At 38.4% G+C, this 17,294-nt stretch overlaps 1 protein-coding gene across 1 annotated transcript in view; it reads right to left on the bottom strand.

Moving 5' to 3' along the window:
- VEPH1 (ventricular zone expressed PH domain containing 1) overlaps positions 1 to 17,294 on the bottom strand; it is a 117,123-nt gene that overhangs the window by 20,966 nt on the left and 78,863 nt on the right. Inside the window, exons 8-9 of the mRNA XM_070945859.1 lie at positions 7,819 to 7,958; positions 6,730 to 6,864 (exon numbers count right to left, since the gene is read on the bottom strand). Of these exons, the coding sequence (XP_070801960.1) occupies positions 6,730 to 6,864; positions 7,819 to 7,958 (275 nt within the window). The remainder of the gene's footprint in view (positions 1 to 6,729; positions 6,865 to 7,818; positions 7,959 to 17,294) is intronic.

Here is a 17,294-nt window from a genome sequence, read left to right as displayed (position 1 = left end):
TATATGCCAATATAAATGATTTTGCAATGAATTGAGAAAACATTGCAATATTTTTTTTTTAAAGCAACATAACTGCTGTCCTTTGAAAATATCCATGAAGTAATTGACCGGAAATCTGTAAGGATATAAATACAGCTGGAAACATTTATGCACTAACAAATTTGAATTACACTATAAAAATATTTTCTGTGACATCTACATAACTGAAAATTAGAATACAGCTCGGTGCAAATTTATTTAAAAACAGCCATACAGACTGATTTGATTGATATACATGGATTTGGTCATATGCAGCAGTCAATAATAAGTACATACTTAAATATTGAAATAATTTATACATATTTGATGGGATAAATTTATAATTATACTAGTGGAAGGTAAACACACTGGGTTTTAGCAACAGTTTTAACAATTAGTATTAATAGTTTAATATTAAAATATTAATAACTCACAATTATATGCACAATGCTCAACTCTGTGCATATGCATTTAGAAGGAAATTCCATTAAATTCAGTGGAACTTAAGGAAGCCTTCACAGGATTGCACAGAAGGAACACACTTTTTTATGATGATTACAGATTTTGCCTCTGAGAGACTCAGAGATAACAGATAACAGAATAACTGAGTTGGAAGGGACCTTGGAGGTCTTCTAGTTCAGCATCTTGCTCAAGGGGTTGAACCTGGATGGTTCTGCCAATTTAATTTGCATTTAGTAGCTCATCTTACAACAGAATGTTGAATTCTGATATTTGGTAGATAAGTGCATCAATATTTATTCACATATTTATATGACCTTCCTATAAGTATACCTATTTTTCTAGGCAATTTTCCTGTTATCCGTAACTTTTGCAAGCCATTTTTTTCTACCATCATCTATTAGGTTCAAGACAACTCATCATGGCTGACTTGCCATGGCCAGTTTACCACAGTCAACTTGCCATGGGACAACTTGCCAGGGCACAATTCATTGTGGGATAATGCAAGAGAGAGACAAATGAATTGCATGGGCCTTGTCTTGCTTTAGGTTTGAATCTTCTCAAGTTAGAAGTCCTTGAAGCTGGAGACAGACCAGAGCAAGGAGCCCCAGTGGTCTATCAGCCAAGGTACGCGCTCTATTGGCCGTGGAGCAAGTGCTGCACACTCAGATAGTCCTTGTGCTAATTCAGGCCAAGGGTGTGGTGCGTGTGTGAGAGTAAGCCTGTTGCCACTGCTGCTTCTTCCTGGCATGCCCACTGCAGAGGCCAGCTGCTCTGTTGACATCTAGGGACTGGTCCTGTGCCTCTGGACCCAACAAATGCACAGAACTGGAAGAGGAAGTGGATCGCTCAGGGATCTTTGTTGAGTTCATTATAAAAGGGGGTCTCAGATTTCTCTGGGGCTATTTCCTTAGCCAGAAAAAAAATCTTAATCGCTCAGGGACATTTCCCCAGCTGGTCAATGAAGGATTCCTTGGGGATTCACAGGATCGGCCCATTTGCTCCCACTCCGCCACAAAGAGCTAAATGTGGAAAAAATGGGCTGACAGCAGCAACCTTCAGGTTAGGTGTCTGCCAGATCTGCCACTCCTAAAAACCGTTCTTTTTGCCTTAAAAACAGACAGAGAGAGCACCAGAGCTAGAATAAACCTCTGTAAGCCCCTAAACTCGTTTTTTGTATAAATTGACCATTCAACTGCGATACATTGACTAAACTGAGGCTTTTCCAATCAAGCAACACTTCAAACTTCAATCTACTTACTGTCTTTCCCCAAAAATAAGACCCTGTCTTATATTTTTTTGAACCCTGAAATAAGCGCTTGGCCTTACTGCCATGTGCTCAAAAGCCCGATTTGGCTTATTATCAGGGGATGTCTTATTTTGGGGGAAACAGGGTAGTTCTACCACATAAACAAAAATAAGAAATGGTAAAATGGCGGTGAATAAGCTGTCGAGATTTTGAGGCTAATTTTGTATGCCTACTTCTGGGGTGATCGATAAGTTTGCTTAAAAGTAGGCTCCCCAGTAGAAATGGTTAAGAGCATGGGGCATGGTTGAGCTTGTTTCTTTTTTCATCTTCTCCAGTGTGTCTGCTTTGTCTCTGTCCAATGCCTCCCTTCTCCCCTCTCTCAGTCTCATCTCCAAATCTGCCCATTTCCTTTCCGTGCAAGTGAACCTTAATTGAACCTAACTCCAAGCCCACCACTTCCCCTTCCATCCCTTTGCATTTAGCAAGGCTGGAGGTAGAGGACCAATACCTGAATGTCAGCAAAGCAGCTGGCCCTTGCAGCTGGCATGCCAGGAAGAAATGGCGGTGGCGGGCATCGTCTCACAGATGCACTATGCCCTTGGCCTGGATCTGCATTTGTTCCATGGCTTGGTCGATGGAGCGCACGCCTTGGCTGACAGGCCACTGGGACTCCATGCTCTGGTTCACTGCAGCCTGGAGGACTTCTAACTTGAGAAGGTTCAAACCCAAAGCAAGGCAAGAACCGCTGCAATTCACTTGTCTCTCTCTTAAATTATCCCACCTTGAATTGTCCTGCAGCAAGTTGACCCATGTTGAGTTGATCACAGCGAGTTAGTTAGGGTGAGTCAACTGTGGTAAATTGTCCCATTCCACATCTATTGCTAGATATTGAACTACGTTGCAAAATCCTGGAAAGTGTATATTTGGTTAAGCATCTACATGCTGGGTATTTTTTGTATATCTGTCAGAATCAAAACTGGTAGATTTATCTAAAAATTGTGAAGGAATCAATTTTTTTTTCTGTCCCTGCACAGAAGATATGCAAGTGGACACTCTAGCACAGTAATTCACTATCTTGGCAGCTTGAAGCTATGTGGCCTTCAATTCCCAGAATTTCCCAGCCAGAAGGCTTGCTGTGGAATTCTGGGAGTTGAAATCCACATATCTTCAACTTGCCAAGGCTGATAGACACTGCTCTAGGATATAAGAGTGACTATATGTAAATGCCTGACAGCAATTTCTACAAAGCACAATAAAATATAATCAAATATATTCATGGTCTCCAGCAAAGATTGACATTTATCCAGGTTGAGGAAACCATGCCAGATAGTGAAGGATAAGGTTTTCCTATTCTCTACCCCCTGAGTAATTATGACAAATGTTTAAAAGAGCTATTTCAATCAACTAGGGAAAAAAGGAAATATTTAAAACACTTTTAAAAAGAATTCCCAGTGAAGAATTTTTAGTCATGTTCAGAATGCCAGGCATTTTAAAATTATTTGACTGATATAAAACATCTGGCTCTTTCTGATTAAGTGTAGCAGAGTGACATAGTTGACGTGTTTTATTATGTTAAAATTGGCCAGCTGTAAATTAAAACAACACCCCACCTCACCCCAATCAGATTTATTTAGCTTTTCCTTGCTGTTCATCAATTTACCTCTTCACGTTCACTTTTCTATTAGAAGTATTTTCTCAGGGAAAATTGTTTAAGCTAGACTGCAAAGGGATATTCTTGTCTTGAAACCAGTGGAGTCCGACAGATTTATGTCGCAGGGCAGTTTAACTGGCCTGCTGCCAAAGGAGGCTATATGGCCTGTTAAAATGTGTTTACATCAGCAATTGAGTCTAATATGTTTCCAGCTTTACAAAGGAAGCAAAAATAATGTGGTATGGAATAACTTCATACTCACAGCAATAATAGTTATATGTAGATTGAAAATGTCAAATTAGTTCTATGCTTGCCCTCATGCTTGCAATTCATGCAGTCAAGCATGCTGATGGAATTCATATCTGAAGGGAATGGATACAGATCTTGTTGGATATAATCCAGATGTGTTGCCACAGAGCTGAAAGTAAAATTGCAATTCTTCTCTTCATCATGCCGGGACTCAGCAGGATAGTTACCATAGTTGTATGCACAAACAACCAATGCCAAACAGAGTCCTTTAATTTTAGAATTAAATAAGTTTAAAGGCACAATCAGAAACTTACTTCCTTGGAAGTGAGTGCAATGTTTCCAGATTGAGTTTGTAGCCTTCCTTGTAGAAACTCAACTAATGCTACCAAGCAGAAAAAAAATCTTGTGGCTACTCCACCATACTCTCATCTATTCCTTTTTCTTTCTTGGTAAGAAAATAAGAGAAGTGGCAGAAAATGAAGATTTTATATTATAGGCAAAGATTATGTGTGGGAATAAAGGAGAATATTTGTAGCTCAGGGTTGACATGAGGGGCCTTGGTGCTCTCTGAGCTTGGTCGTTTTCTTGCAGACATTTCATTATCCTAACTAGGTAGCATAATCATTGCTAGTAAGGAATGGGGTTTGCTCTTAGTTTATTATTTTAGTGGCCTGCCCTGTCAGTGTTGGTAGGGTGATCTTAGAGGTTCTTTGATAGGCTGTTTACTGTTGGCTTGTTTGGCAGTTCCTTGATTGGGGTATTGTTTACTTAATTGTTGGTCTGATGTTAATCTTGAAGTTAATCTATACTCATCTGGGTGTTTGTTGCTGGTGAGAACGTATTTTGGTTTTTAGATTCTCTTTTTGGCTTGTTGATGGTCTCTTTTGCACAATAGGTAGATGTTATTTACGTCTATGTGTTTATTGATGGTTAATTTATCAGAGTGCCAGGCTTCCAGGAATTCTCTAGTGTTTTTGCAAGATGGGTAGCAAACAAATAAAACCAAGGAGCCTTTAAAAAGTATTTGATGAGGGATTGCGATGGGTCGGACACGACTTCGCAACTAACAACAACAACAAAAGCCTTTGGTAATCAAAGCAGGAAATGATAACATTCCTTGATGAAGACTCATCATTTGGGGTTTTCTACGTGACTGAAGTAGCATTTTTCTAGTCTAAAAGTTTTCTAGATTTTGTTTTTTTAAAGCAACACATCACTGAAGGATTGAGAAAGAATTTCTCATTGCTTGGTTTTAATTATGCAATTTGAAGTGAGGGTTGCAAATATATTTTTTCTTGTTATAAAAAAGAAAAATTGTAGGCAGACAAGGCTTACCTCAAATATGTTTTTGTTTTAAACAGATTCCATGCTGGAGATTCAATTGAACCCAATTAAAGATTAATAGATTTGACCAGAAATTCTTCACTGACTTTGAAACAGTATTATTTACAATCTTTGAAAATGCAATTGCTTTGAAACAGTAATCTTTTCAAAGGGCAAAGGTTGATATGACAGAGCCTGCGCAAATAATTACTCTTCTGGAGTCCCTGCCATAACCCACAACTATGTGACTTTGCAAAAGGGAACTAAACAATTCATTATGATAGTTTTTCTGCTATTTGAAATGAGTTTCCTCCTTTCTCTTTGTAAATAAGAAAAAAGCTTATTTGCATTTTCCGTTCATATATCAACAGCATGTGAAAGAGATTAGTGAGAAAACTCAGACATTTCTGCAAACAGATGGCATAAATGGAAACATTGCAAAGATCAGAACCTGAATTCCTGTGTATTGCTTTGCCACTGTCCTCTAGTCATGCAAGACAATGAATGTTACCTATGGCAGATTGGTAGGATTTACATAGACAGTATATTTTTGAATAACAGTTGCTGAAGATCTACAATGGGAGAAGGAAATTACTACTTCCTGAAGGTATCTGGCAGATGGTTTCTGATTTCATAAGGAAGATGGTTCCCAATTTCATCCAACAGACTATTCTTAAAAGAATTTGAAGAATTATAGGAATAGGTTAGTCTGCTTCAACTTAAGGAGACATTTCCTGATAGTGAGAATTAATCAGTAGAACGGCTTTCCTCCAGAAGCGGTGGGTGCTCCATTGGTGGAGAAGAGATTTGACAGCTGTTTATCTGAAATAGTATAGAGCAGGGGTCTCCAACCTTGGCAACTTTAAGACTTGTGGACTTCAACTCTTAAAGTTGCCAAGGTTGGAGACTCCTGGTATAGAGGGTCTCCTGCTTGAAAAGACCTCCACAGTTCCTTCTGTTATTCTGTGTTCTACGATCATATATTTTAGTGCTGTCATACAGCAATCACATGTAGAAACGCTGCATCATGGGGAAAAATTAAAGGATATTTGTTCTTTTGTTCCTGACCTTCAGAGACAAAATATGCTTATTTTATTAATACAGTGAAATTTCTAACCCATCTCAGCAAGTAGAAATTGACTGTGCTTGTGTGGGCTGGGCTACTAAACTGTGTTATTTAGGACTAGGAATTGGGTGGGAGACCACAAGGGAATTTCAGGGCTGTAGGCCAGACTGGGCAATAGAGAAAAAGGCAACAGAAACTGTTGTTCTGTTTACAGAAACAGAACTATAGCCAAGAAACAGTAGGATTATTGTCAGGATAACAAGAATTTACCAGAAGAAGATTTCTTTATGCTTATTGATTGAACATAGAGTGAGATACAATAAATTAAAACAATATATATAAAAAAAAGGGATTAAAAAGATATTGGAGATCACAACAAGTTTAAAACTCTGGAGGCCAGAGCAATCAAAACCTTACTAACCAGAAAGTACAATATTATAAATTATTCATATAATTGGCCAGCCATGTATGATTATCATACATATAACAAAGATAAATGAGATGGAGGTAACCCTCTGTAACCGTTTTCCATCATTTTTCAGTTGAAGGCTTCATATATCAAACAATAAACATCACCTTCAAAATTCCAACTTTGAGGATTTAACTGCTTTCATCTATATGCAGATTCAGAGACATGGTCTTGATTTTTCTTGCAGTAAATAAAGACAATACATACAAACCCCACCCCTTTGAAGGCTCATAAGAAAAAAATACCTTCTTATGTGGAAATGTAGATTGCACCATTGCAGTTTCAAAACTATGTGTTCCCTTAAGCTGGGTTTTTTCCCACAAGGTCTTCAGGACTTGCAAATAATTATTCTGCATGGACAATGGTTCTGGGAACAAGCCCTAATGGACAAAAAAAAAAGCAGTACTGATTGAAAAGAATATTTGTACCTCATTAATAACCCCATTAGTTCTAATTTACCTTTGATTCAAGGAAGTAGGATCCTAAATTAATCTGGCCCCATTATTTTCTAAGGCAAAGGAAAATTTTTCATTAAGAAAAAAATTGGTATAACTATCCAGACTTTTAACAATTGTATATTAATAGTAGGAAGTATCAAGCAGTGCTATCACCTTAATTAAATGATCTGAATAATTTGTTATAGTGTTGCTTGGTAGTTGAGCATTTCCCTTTCCTCTATGAAATAAATAAATGTATAACACTTCACAATATCAATATCACAATCCTGATGCTTTGTGACTTATGGTTTTGATAATAGAAAGAAGGGAATTATGATGAAATCTTGGAGAGAGAGAGATCTGATCAATATTATGCGTATAACTGCCAAGAGGAAAATTGGAAGATCTATCTCTGTCCATGCATCCATGCATCCATCCATGCATCCATCCTATCTCATATTTTCTGTTCTTTTATTTGCTTCTTTTTTCTATCTTGTTTTCTCTGTTTTCTCTTTTTTTTTCTTTTCCACATTTACCTCACTATATATTTTTTCTTTTTCTTTGAATGTATTTCTAATTACCTATGTAAAAACTTTTACAATCCTGTAATCCTTTTTATCGGGGGGATTTGAACCGACTGAATGGAGCTGAGCATTTACTGGATGGATGCCCTTCCTGATGCCTACGTGGAGCTCACAGCAGATATTTTCTCCTTGCACTCTGATAGAGAAACATCTTTCACTGGCTAGGATTGAACTCTCAACCTGGGAGTTGGAGGTGAGTATCTTCAGAACAACATTGATTTACATCAACATATCTCAAGGGATTACAGTTAACACTGAATTTAATTGACAGCTACTTTAATGATTATGAGATTTATATTCATATTGCACATACCTGCTGAAAGAGAAACATGATATGGATCCAAAGTTGAGGCTGGTGACTGATAAGAGCAAAACCGGATTTACTGTACAGGCAGTAGTGACCTTTCAGGGGACAGCTGAAGGACAACTTTGCTACACAACTTTTAACTGTATCTAGGAACAAATACACATATTATTAATACCAACAATAAATAAAGCTGTACTATAAGTCTGTCTAAACATTACTATTTTAGATTTACAGCTGGCTATCTTTATATATAACTTTTGTATTTTACTGCAACATAATTTACAATAGAAAGGAACCAAAGTAAAATTGATGCAGCATTTCTGGATCTCTTGTTTTAAACAATAGTTATGGTCTAAATTATGAAGAACGCTTCATGAAATAACAATGAGAGTCATTCAGTTTTAATATTCAAAACAAATTCCTGACCTCAGAATGGTTTTAATTCTATAGAAGTAGCATAACTCAAGGTTCTAATCAAAAGGATAATTCCTTACAAGCTAGTATAAGCCAACAAAAGTAAATAAAGCTTTTGATTTACTTCCACTTTTTAAACTTCATCCTCATATATGGAGATAGCACTTAGCAATAGTACTTAGACTTATATATCGCTTCATAGTGCTTTACAGCCCTCTCTAAGTGGTTTGCAGAGTCAGCATATTGTCCCCAACAATCTGGATCCTCATTTTACCAACCTCGGAAGGATGGAAGGCTGAGTCAACCTTGAACCTGGTGAGATTTGAATTGCTGAACTGCAGCTAGCAGTCAGCTGAAGTAGCCTGCAGTACTGCGCAGTACGGCTCTCAAGATGGAGATGCAGTGTAAGTGGTACACAGCAGAAGAATATGGCATTATCAGATGTGGAATTCATCTTATTGCTTATAGAATGCCTGGAGTCTCCAGCAATCTGACAGTGATATTGCCATGCCCTCTGCACTGCCCTCTTCTTTCTGCTAGGTATGTTGCAAATGGAAAATTTCACTTGCAGTAAAAATGAACGGTAATTTTTTTTCCCCATTGGGTTATATGGGGCATCTGACTTATCCAGCTTTTCAAGGTATACAGGTAGTCCTGGACTTAAAACAGTTCATTAAGTAACTGTTCAAAGTTACAATGGTACTGTTTTTCATACTTATGACTGTTGCAGCATCCCTATGGTCACATACTCAAAATTCAGACGCTTGTCAACTGACTCGTATTTATGACTGTTTCACTTTGCAGCATCCAGGGTTATGTGATCATCGTTTGTGACTTTCTGGCAAAGTCAATAGGAAAGCCAGATTCACTTAACAACTGTATTACTGATTTAACAACGGCAGTCATTCACTTTACAACTATGGCAAGGAAGCTCGTAAAATGGGACAAAATTCACTTAACAAATGTCTCGCTTAGCAACAGAAATTTTGGGCTCAATTGGGGTCGTAAGTTGAAGACTACCTGTAGTTTCTAAACATAATGGCCAGTCAGCAGAATTAGGTAAATGGGCCAAAATACAGAACAATAACGCTAGGACTTTGCTACCACAGTGGGAAAATGAGATGTTCTCCATTTCCTTTCTTTTTCTTTTTGGGGTGGGAAGAAGAATTTATTTATTCAGCTATTCTCCCATTGCAGTAGCTGTTCTTTGCTGAATGCCAGATATTATGTCTGTGGTTGATGGAACACAGCATGCCTTTTTAATTGCCATTGTGCCAAAGAACACAAAATCCAACATCAACTACATTTTAAGACTAGCGTTGTATGTGGAGAGAAAGTCTGATCACCATATTGCACTAAATTATAGATCTTACATTTCAATGATGTTGAGGCTGTAGAAAGAATGCAAAGAAGAGCAACAAAGATGATTAGGGGACTGGAGGCTAAAACATATAAAGAATGGTTGCTGGAACTGGGTATGTCTAGTTTGATGAAAAGAAGAACTAGGGGTGACATGATAGCAGCAGAGTTGGGCATCACATACTGTAAAAACCGGTTCGCCCAGCACCGGAAATGTGAGCATGGGATTGCACCCGGGTGGATGGGCGAGGGTTGGCGGGGTGGGCGGGGGTGGGGGTGGGCCCATCCTCAGGTCGCAACTACCGGTTCACCTGAACCGGTCCAAACCGGCAGCAGCCCACCACTGGATAGCAGTGTTTCAATATCTCAGGGGCTGCCACAAAGAAGAGGGAGTCAAGCTATTCTCCAAAGCACCTGAGGGCAGGACATGATGCAATGGGTGGGAACTAATCAAGGAGAGAAGCAACTTAGAACTAAGGAGAAATTTCTTGGCAGTTAGAACAATTAATCAATGGAACAACTTGCCTCCAGAAGTTGTAAATGCTGCAATACTAGAAGTTTTAAAGAAGAAATTGGATAACCAATTGTCTGAAATGGTACAGGGTTTCCTGCCTAAGCAGGGGGTTGGACTAGAAGACCTCCAAGGTCCCTTCCAACTCTGTTATTCTATTCTAATGACTGGTGTTGCCAGTAAAAGCCATCTTTATCCTTAGGAAATTTTGAGGGACTTTTTTGACCAAATAAATTACATCATGGAAAGCTTAGCTTTTATTATAGTCTTATCTAAACTGGGTTATTTCCAGATATGTTATTTTAATTCCCAGAATTCTAAGCAGTAACCATAGTAGCTGGGGGAATTCTGGGCAATGAAATCTGGAAGGCTAGAAGGAGTCTCCTTTTAAACAGTGGTGGGATTCAGCCAGTTAGTACCACTTCGGGAGAACCGGTTGTTAACTTTCTGAGCAGTTTTGGTGAACTGGTTGTTGGAAGAAATCATTAGGGCAGAGAACCAGTTGTTAAATTATTTGAATCCCACCACTGCTTTTAAAGCTTTCCACCTGTTGCTTGTTAAAATATTTTAAGATGTGCAGTTTATTTTTATTAAGGCTATATTACCGCTTATTACTGGTTGTAATTAATTGGTGGATTCTGTGAGTAAAAAGCTTTCTAAATTATATTCATTGAATGGACTTTTATGGTGTAAAATATATTATTCAATTCAAACATAATATACTGCCATTATTAGGAACTGAAGTTTTATTTGTAATGGTGGAATAAACCATTACTCGCTGATAGGAAAAATCTAGTTAGAATATACTATATAAACAAAAGTGTAATGAGATGCTCATTACATGAAAGTGTATAGAGACACAAAAGATAGGAATAATCATGTTTTTATGGCACTGAGCCTCATATTAATCAAAGTATTAATTAAATTATTAATAAAAACCCCTAATTGATCATATAAGAAGACTCAGAACCTATGAACCAGAGTTGTTCACATTTAAATTAAACTTTAGAGAGGAATATCAATATTATTATTTCATTAACAAACACAGCAAAAAATAATCATTTGGGTTTGTAGTGATGTGTCCAGTACCAGCTGGAAGTACCGTGAATGTTATCACAGAATATTTTGGGATCAATGGAAACCACATCTATTTGTTTAGTAATAAGTGGAACATAATCAATAATGAAAGCCATATGGCTAGTGATGAGTCCTTATGATAAACCATATATTAAGCAGTAGGAAACATACACATAATAAAAGACCCCATCATGCTCTGAAATATTTTTTTTAAATCAACAACATATGGTAGGCTTATTTAATATCACTTTGAAGTGTTGCAGGTTGCAAGGATGGTATTTGGTCATGTAGACACTTGAATATTGAAAGAATATTCAATGTTAGAAAGAACATTCTATGGGGAAAAAGTGAGAAGGACAGGGATTATGAGGGGAATATAATATAAAATGAGGACATATCTCTTTTTAATACACCGTCAGTACTTTTATGCTGCTGTTACCATTGCTGACATATTCACTTTTTTATTTCTCATGTGTTTAATTGGGCCTGCAGTCTTCCTCTATTTTAATTCTTTGAGACTTGACCAGAATCTCTGTTCTGTGTCCAGACTGCATTTAATATTTACTTTATATGTAATATTCAAAAGCACAATATTTTAACAGGACTCAGGATTTTTTTTTTTAAAGATTGAAGGATACACCATTCACATGAGAAATACATCATTATGTTTACACATATGGACTGATTGATTTGATGTTGCTTGACTCCAAACCACTCTGGGCAGCTCACAATACATAAAAGCAATAAAAAAAGAAACCTCCAGTAAAACAGAGAGAAACAAACAATAAAACCAAACTCAGACAAAGAAAAGCAAAACTGTTGAAGCCAGAAAACCCCGAAACATTCCACAAACAACTGACAGCCAGCTACTCCAACCCAAGACTTGGGAGAACATCCAGTTTTCTATGGTTCTTCAGAATGCCAACAAGAAGGGAAAAATCAGGATTTCAAGGGGGAATCTCATTCCAGAGAGCAGGCACTGTGATAAGAGAAGACAAACTTGCTGTGTCTTGATAGACAGCATTTTTGTTCGAAGGATCTCAAATGTGCCAACTTTGTTAATTTGCATTGCCTGGATAGATGCCACAGGAGATAGGCAGTTCTTCAGCTGGATCCCAATACCATGAAGGACTTTATAGGTTATAACCAGCATCTTGAATCATACCTGGAAGCAAACTGGCAACCAGTGCAGCTACTGGGGCAAAGATATCAGATGGTCATAGCAAAGCATGTCCATAACTTTCCACAGCACTGTATTCTGGATTAGTTGCATCTTACAAGTGGGACATGTAGAGTGCTTTGCGGTAGTGAAGCCATGAAGTGACAAGTACATGAGGGACTGAGAGGCTTCTCAATCTAGGAAAGGGTGCAACTGAAGCATCAGATGAAACTGTGGCAAAGCCTTCCTGGTCTTACCTGCCAACTCACTGAGCAGGAGTTGTGAGTTCAAGAAAGCCCCAGATTGCCCACCACCCTTGAAACGGGAAATACAACCCCATTCAAAGTCAAAGATAAACTAGTCTTGGAACTGAGCGGTCCCAAAACCTACAACCATTTGGTCTGCAAGCCTTACTGTACACCGTACATACTTTGTACATATTCTGAAGCTTAACAAGTTTCATTTTGGCATAGAATCCAGCTAAAAGTCAGAGTTTAAAGATATGCTAGTGTGTGATGGGAAAGAAGAAACTGACTGGTAAAATTTAAGACTAAACAGGATTTAATCCCATCTAAATCTGTTCTTTGGATTTAGCGTATTGATACTAACGGTGGTGTCATGGATGCAGTAAGAGCTTATGGCACTGCATAGCAACAGCATACTGAGAACACTGAAAATAGTGATGTCCAAGAAAAAATTTGGTAACAGTAGTTGTGTTTAACTCCACTCTAAGCCGTGAAACCTGACTGGGTGACTCACGCTCTCCTCTTAAATGATCTAACAGGATTGATATGGGGAATAGTTGGTGAAGAGAGCACTATGTACCGTATGTGATCTTATGTTCCTCAATAAGAGATGGGATTAAAATGTAATTAAAATAATATTGTTCAGGGCAATTAGAGTAAAAATAACTCATTCAACTTCTAAAGCATGAATCAATTAGTAAATTGTCAATGAAAAGCGTCCCAAACAAAGCCCACACAGAACATTTTGATAAGTCACAGAGCAGGGGTGGGTTCTATTTACCTTTACTACTGGTTCGCAATGGGAGCGCATGCACAGATCATCAATTATGACATCCGGGCAGGTGGGCGGAGCTTCCCACTGCTTTTACTACCAGTTCTAAAGAAACAGACAGAACCAGGAGCAACCCACCACTGCCACAGTGTATATAAAAACATCTGAGTTAAGTCAGCTAACTACTAGATTAAAAATAAGGTCAAAATATAGACTGCTTGCTTTCTCGAAGAATGTTAGTAACAAATTAGAAAGGTAAATTTTTCAACAGAGAAAATGTCCTAATGTTTTTCCTAGAATGTAGCGAAGAGTCTTTTGTGGTTGCTCCTTTTTACAGAGCACAGTCTGAGTAGCCAATATAAATGAAATGTAATTCTAACTTGCTGCAATTCTACAGTAGCATGTCGGGCTAACTGAATTTTTTATATGTAATACTCTGTCAAACTTGCGTTGTCACGTTGTCATCACATGATCTTTGCTAAAATGCAGGTGGGCGTGGCCAGCATGTGACGCATCTGGCCTGCGGGCAGCAAGTTTGACACCTCTGCTCTAAAAGGAGACTTTTGATTGCTTGGAACTGGCACCGGGGTCACCATCATGTACTTTACAGGGGTTTTTTTTTTATTTCAGAGGAAGGTCAGAACTGACTCTCCTGCTGATACTATTCCTATGAAGTCCTATCAACAGCTGATAGGACCAAAACATACTTACTTTGTTACTTAGGTAACTGTTCAAAAACAATTTCTCCCAAATTAGTATCTCGATAAGGATGGGGGTCCCTAAACACAATTTTGTTGAAATATTATTGGAGATATTCCGATATGGAGATAACTATGCATATATACATATATTAAGTAACAGTTTAGTATGGCTTCCACCCTAATGCCATTCAGGAAACTACTGAAGACCTGCTTGTTCTCTTAGACAGTAGAGTAAGAGTGATTGCAGAGCCCCTGTATTGTTTTGTTGTGATCTGATTGACTTTGGGTTTTTTTTGGGGGGGGACAGTGGTGGTTATTTTGCTCTTCTGGTTGATTATATTCTTTATATGTTGGTTTTTTACTTGCAGCCTCCAAGAATTGTTTGGGAGTCAAACAGCCTATAAAATAAACAAAAGGCTATTTTAAGTAAATATAGAAAAATGCTTCTTTTTTTTACAGGATGGAAATATGACTAGCTTTGGCCAATTCTCCTGTTGCAACCCTACTTTGGGTGAGAGAAGTTGCTACAGTGACTCATGTTCTCATCACCATCTGATCTGGACTACTGCAAAGTACTCTATATGGCAGTGATGGCTAACCTTTTCCGGACCGAGTGCCCAAAGCGTGCCTGAACCTCCAAAATGCAATGCATGCACGGCCCCTGTGTATGCACCTCCCTGCACATGCATGCATGCCCCCTGCACACACCCCGGTGCATGCACGCATGCCCACCGCATGTGCCCCACCGCTTGCATGTGCACCCAGCAAATGCACCCCACGCATGCGCAGCAGAGACCCAAAGACCAGCTGGCCAGCAGGAGGTGCATGCACATGCGCAGCAGAGCTGAACTGGGGTGACAGCTCCATCAGAGAGGGTGATGCGTGCCACCTCTGGCATGCGTGCCATAGGTTCGCCATCACAGCTACATGGGATTGTTTTTAAAGACTATACAAAAGCTGCAATTGGTTCCAAGTGAGGCAGTCTGTATGTTAGCTGTTACACCTGTGCTACAAAACCTGCACCAGTTACCTATTGGCTTAGGGCAAACTCGCAATGACATGTTGTTATCATGTGACATATCACAACTTTTTCCCCCTTCGCTAAAATGGGGATGGCGTGGTCAACGTGTGAGGCATCTGGCCCAGGGGTCACGAGTTTGATACCCCTGGTTAGGGGAACAAATTAAAGTGGTGTTTTCAACTTTTAAAGGCTTTTATGACTTAGCACTTAAGGACCCATTTTCCTGCTAACCTTGGCCTGACCAATTTGATCTTTTCACAAGTGCTGCTTTTCACTAGGAGCACCAATCCTCCGGAATGGCCTTCCATAATTAATTAGATAAGGGTCCTACTTTGAGTGTTTTCTGAAAAACAGCTGAAAACAATGCTCCTCTGAAAAGCATTTGGACATAATGTTGTGTTATATATAGATGGTTACTGAACTACTGGCTCTTGTTGGAAATTTTATATAGTTTTAGGTTTTTGCATTAATTACTGATGTTTTTGATTTTTGAGTTGCTGAGTCCTTTTAGTTTGCAGTGGGATATAAATATAAAAAATAATATAATTTATTTAGACAATTTATACAGCCACCCATCTCATCAAAGTGACTCTAATGGCCTGCAAAAGATTTTAAAAAGCCAAGAAATAGTTATACTATAATACTTTTTAAAATTTTTCAAATGGCTTCCTAATCATTTCCCTCTTTATGTTTTTTTTTTTTAATTCATCTTTACCATATTAAAATAAGTGGTATTTAGAGTGATAAACTCCACTGGGAGGTTGTTTGGAGGAGAACAAATTCTTGTGCGTACCCATTGCCCCCCACTAAGGAGTTGTGATTCAGAGTTAAATAATTTATTCTCTCTTTATTAAAAACCCTCTCTTTGCTCCTGGTCTCTGAATTTAGCTATTTGGATAGCAGATCAATCTTCAGAAGATTATCTTTTCCTTAATTGTGCTGGTTTTGGTTCTAAAATCCTATCGCAAAAGTCAACTTGCATGTGTGCATCTTTGTCAGCCTGTGACTTTCTACAATATGGGAACAGAATTTGGGATACGGAACTTAATATCAAATATAATAGAAAGCCAGTTTTTTGTGGGGTTATTTTTGGTTGGTTGGTGTTTTGAAATTGGCACAGTGAAAATACAACAGCTCTTCAGAAATGTTGCTCTGTGTCTCTGCGAGTTTGTGGTTATATGGAGCTAGTCAAATACCATCTGTCTTCAATCATGCTTTGGCTCATGCCATGCTTAAATTTATCAAAGGTTCCAGAAGCAAGCATTGCAGGGGAGCGGTGATCTTTTCCATCTATTTCATCATATGGTACCAATTATCTCACAGTACAGCACAAAACATAACACCAGCCAATCGCAGCAAATCCAGGACAGCACTGCCCTGATTTTGTAGAATGAAGAAGCTTAAGACAAGTTTTAACAATCAAGGTCCTTTTGTCAATGTAATCGTGACAGTGTGTATAATTATCTGTTAATATCACTCATGAAAAGTCTATGGCTGATATGAAATATGGATGTTCCAGTGGTGGGTTGTCCCTGGTTCCGACCGGTTCGCAAGAACCGGTAGTAAAACCGGTGGGAGGCCCCGCCCACTGCCCCAGATGTCATTATCGGCATTCTGCGCATGCGCGTACCCATTGCGAACTGGTAGTAAATGTGAGTAGAACCTAACCCTGGGATGTTCCCATGTCTGAATGGGCTGTCATTACTCTGAGGCAACTAATTGAAATTTGGTTTATGTTCCTGTTCAACTGTTTTCCAATTTTCATTTATATATTCAACTGCCCCTCATCCATATGTGAACCAGCTCAAAGAAACATCACAAAATTGCTACTGTATAAGTGAGAAGTCTCTTAGGAAAGAAACAATGATGTGTAAACCACACCTGTAGCAATAACTTTTCATCTGCTCTTGTTCATTTTTAAAGATTACTACAGGTAGTCCTCGATTTACAACAGTTCATTAGTGGCCATTCAAACTTACAATATCACTGAAAAAAGTGACATGACCATTTTTCACACTTACAACCATTGCCGCGTCCCCATTGTCACGTGATCAAAATTCAGACACTTGGCAACTGACTCACATTTATGATGATTATAATGTCCTAGGATTATGTGAACACCTTTCGCAACTTTCTGACAAGTAAGGTCAATGGGTAAACCAGTTTCACATAACAACTGTGTGACTAACTTAACAACTACAATGATTCACTTAACAAGAAAAG

The sequence above is a fragment of the Pituophis catenifer genome, unplaced genomic scaffold (genome assembly GCF_029215685.1).
Source record: "Pituophis catenifer annectens isolate HBS135680 unplaced genomic scaffold, rPitCat1.0.hap2 SCAF_6, whole genome shotgun sequence".
In the NCBI taxonomy this organism is placed as follows: Eukaryota; Metazoa; Chordata; class Lepidosauria; order Squamata; family Colubridae; genus Pituophis; species Pituophis catenifer.
Note: the sequence above shows the minus strand (reverse complement) of the source record. Positions and strands in the feature narration are given on the sequence as shown.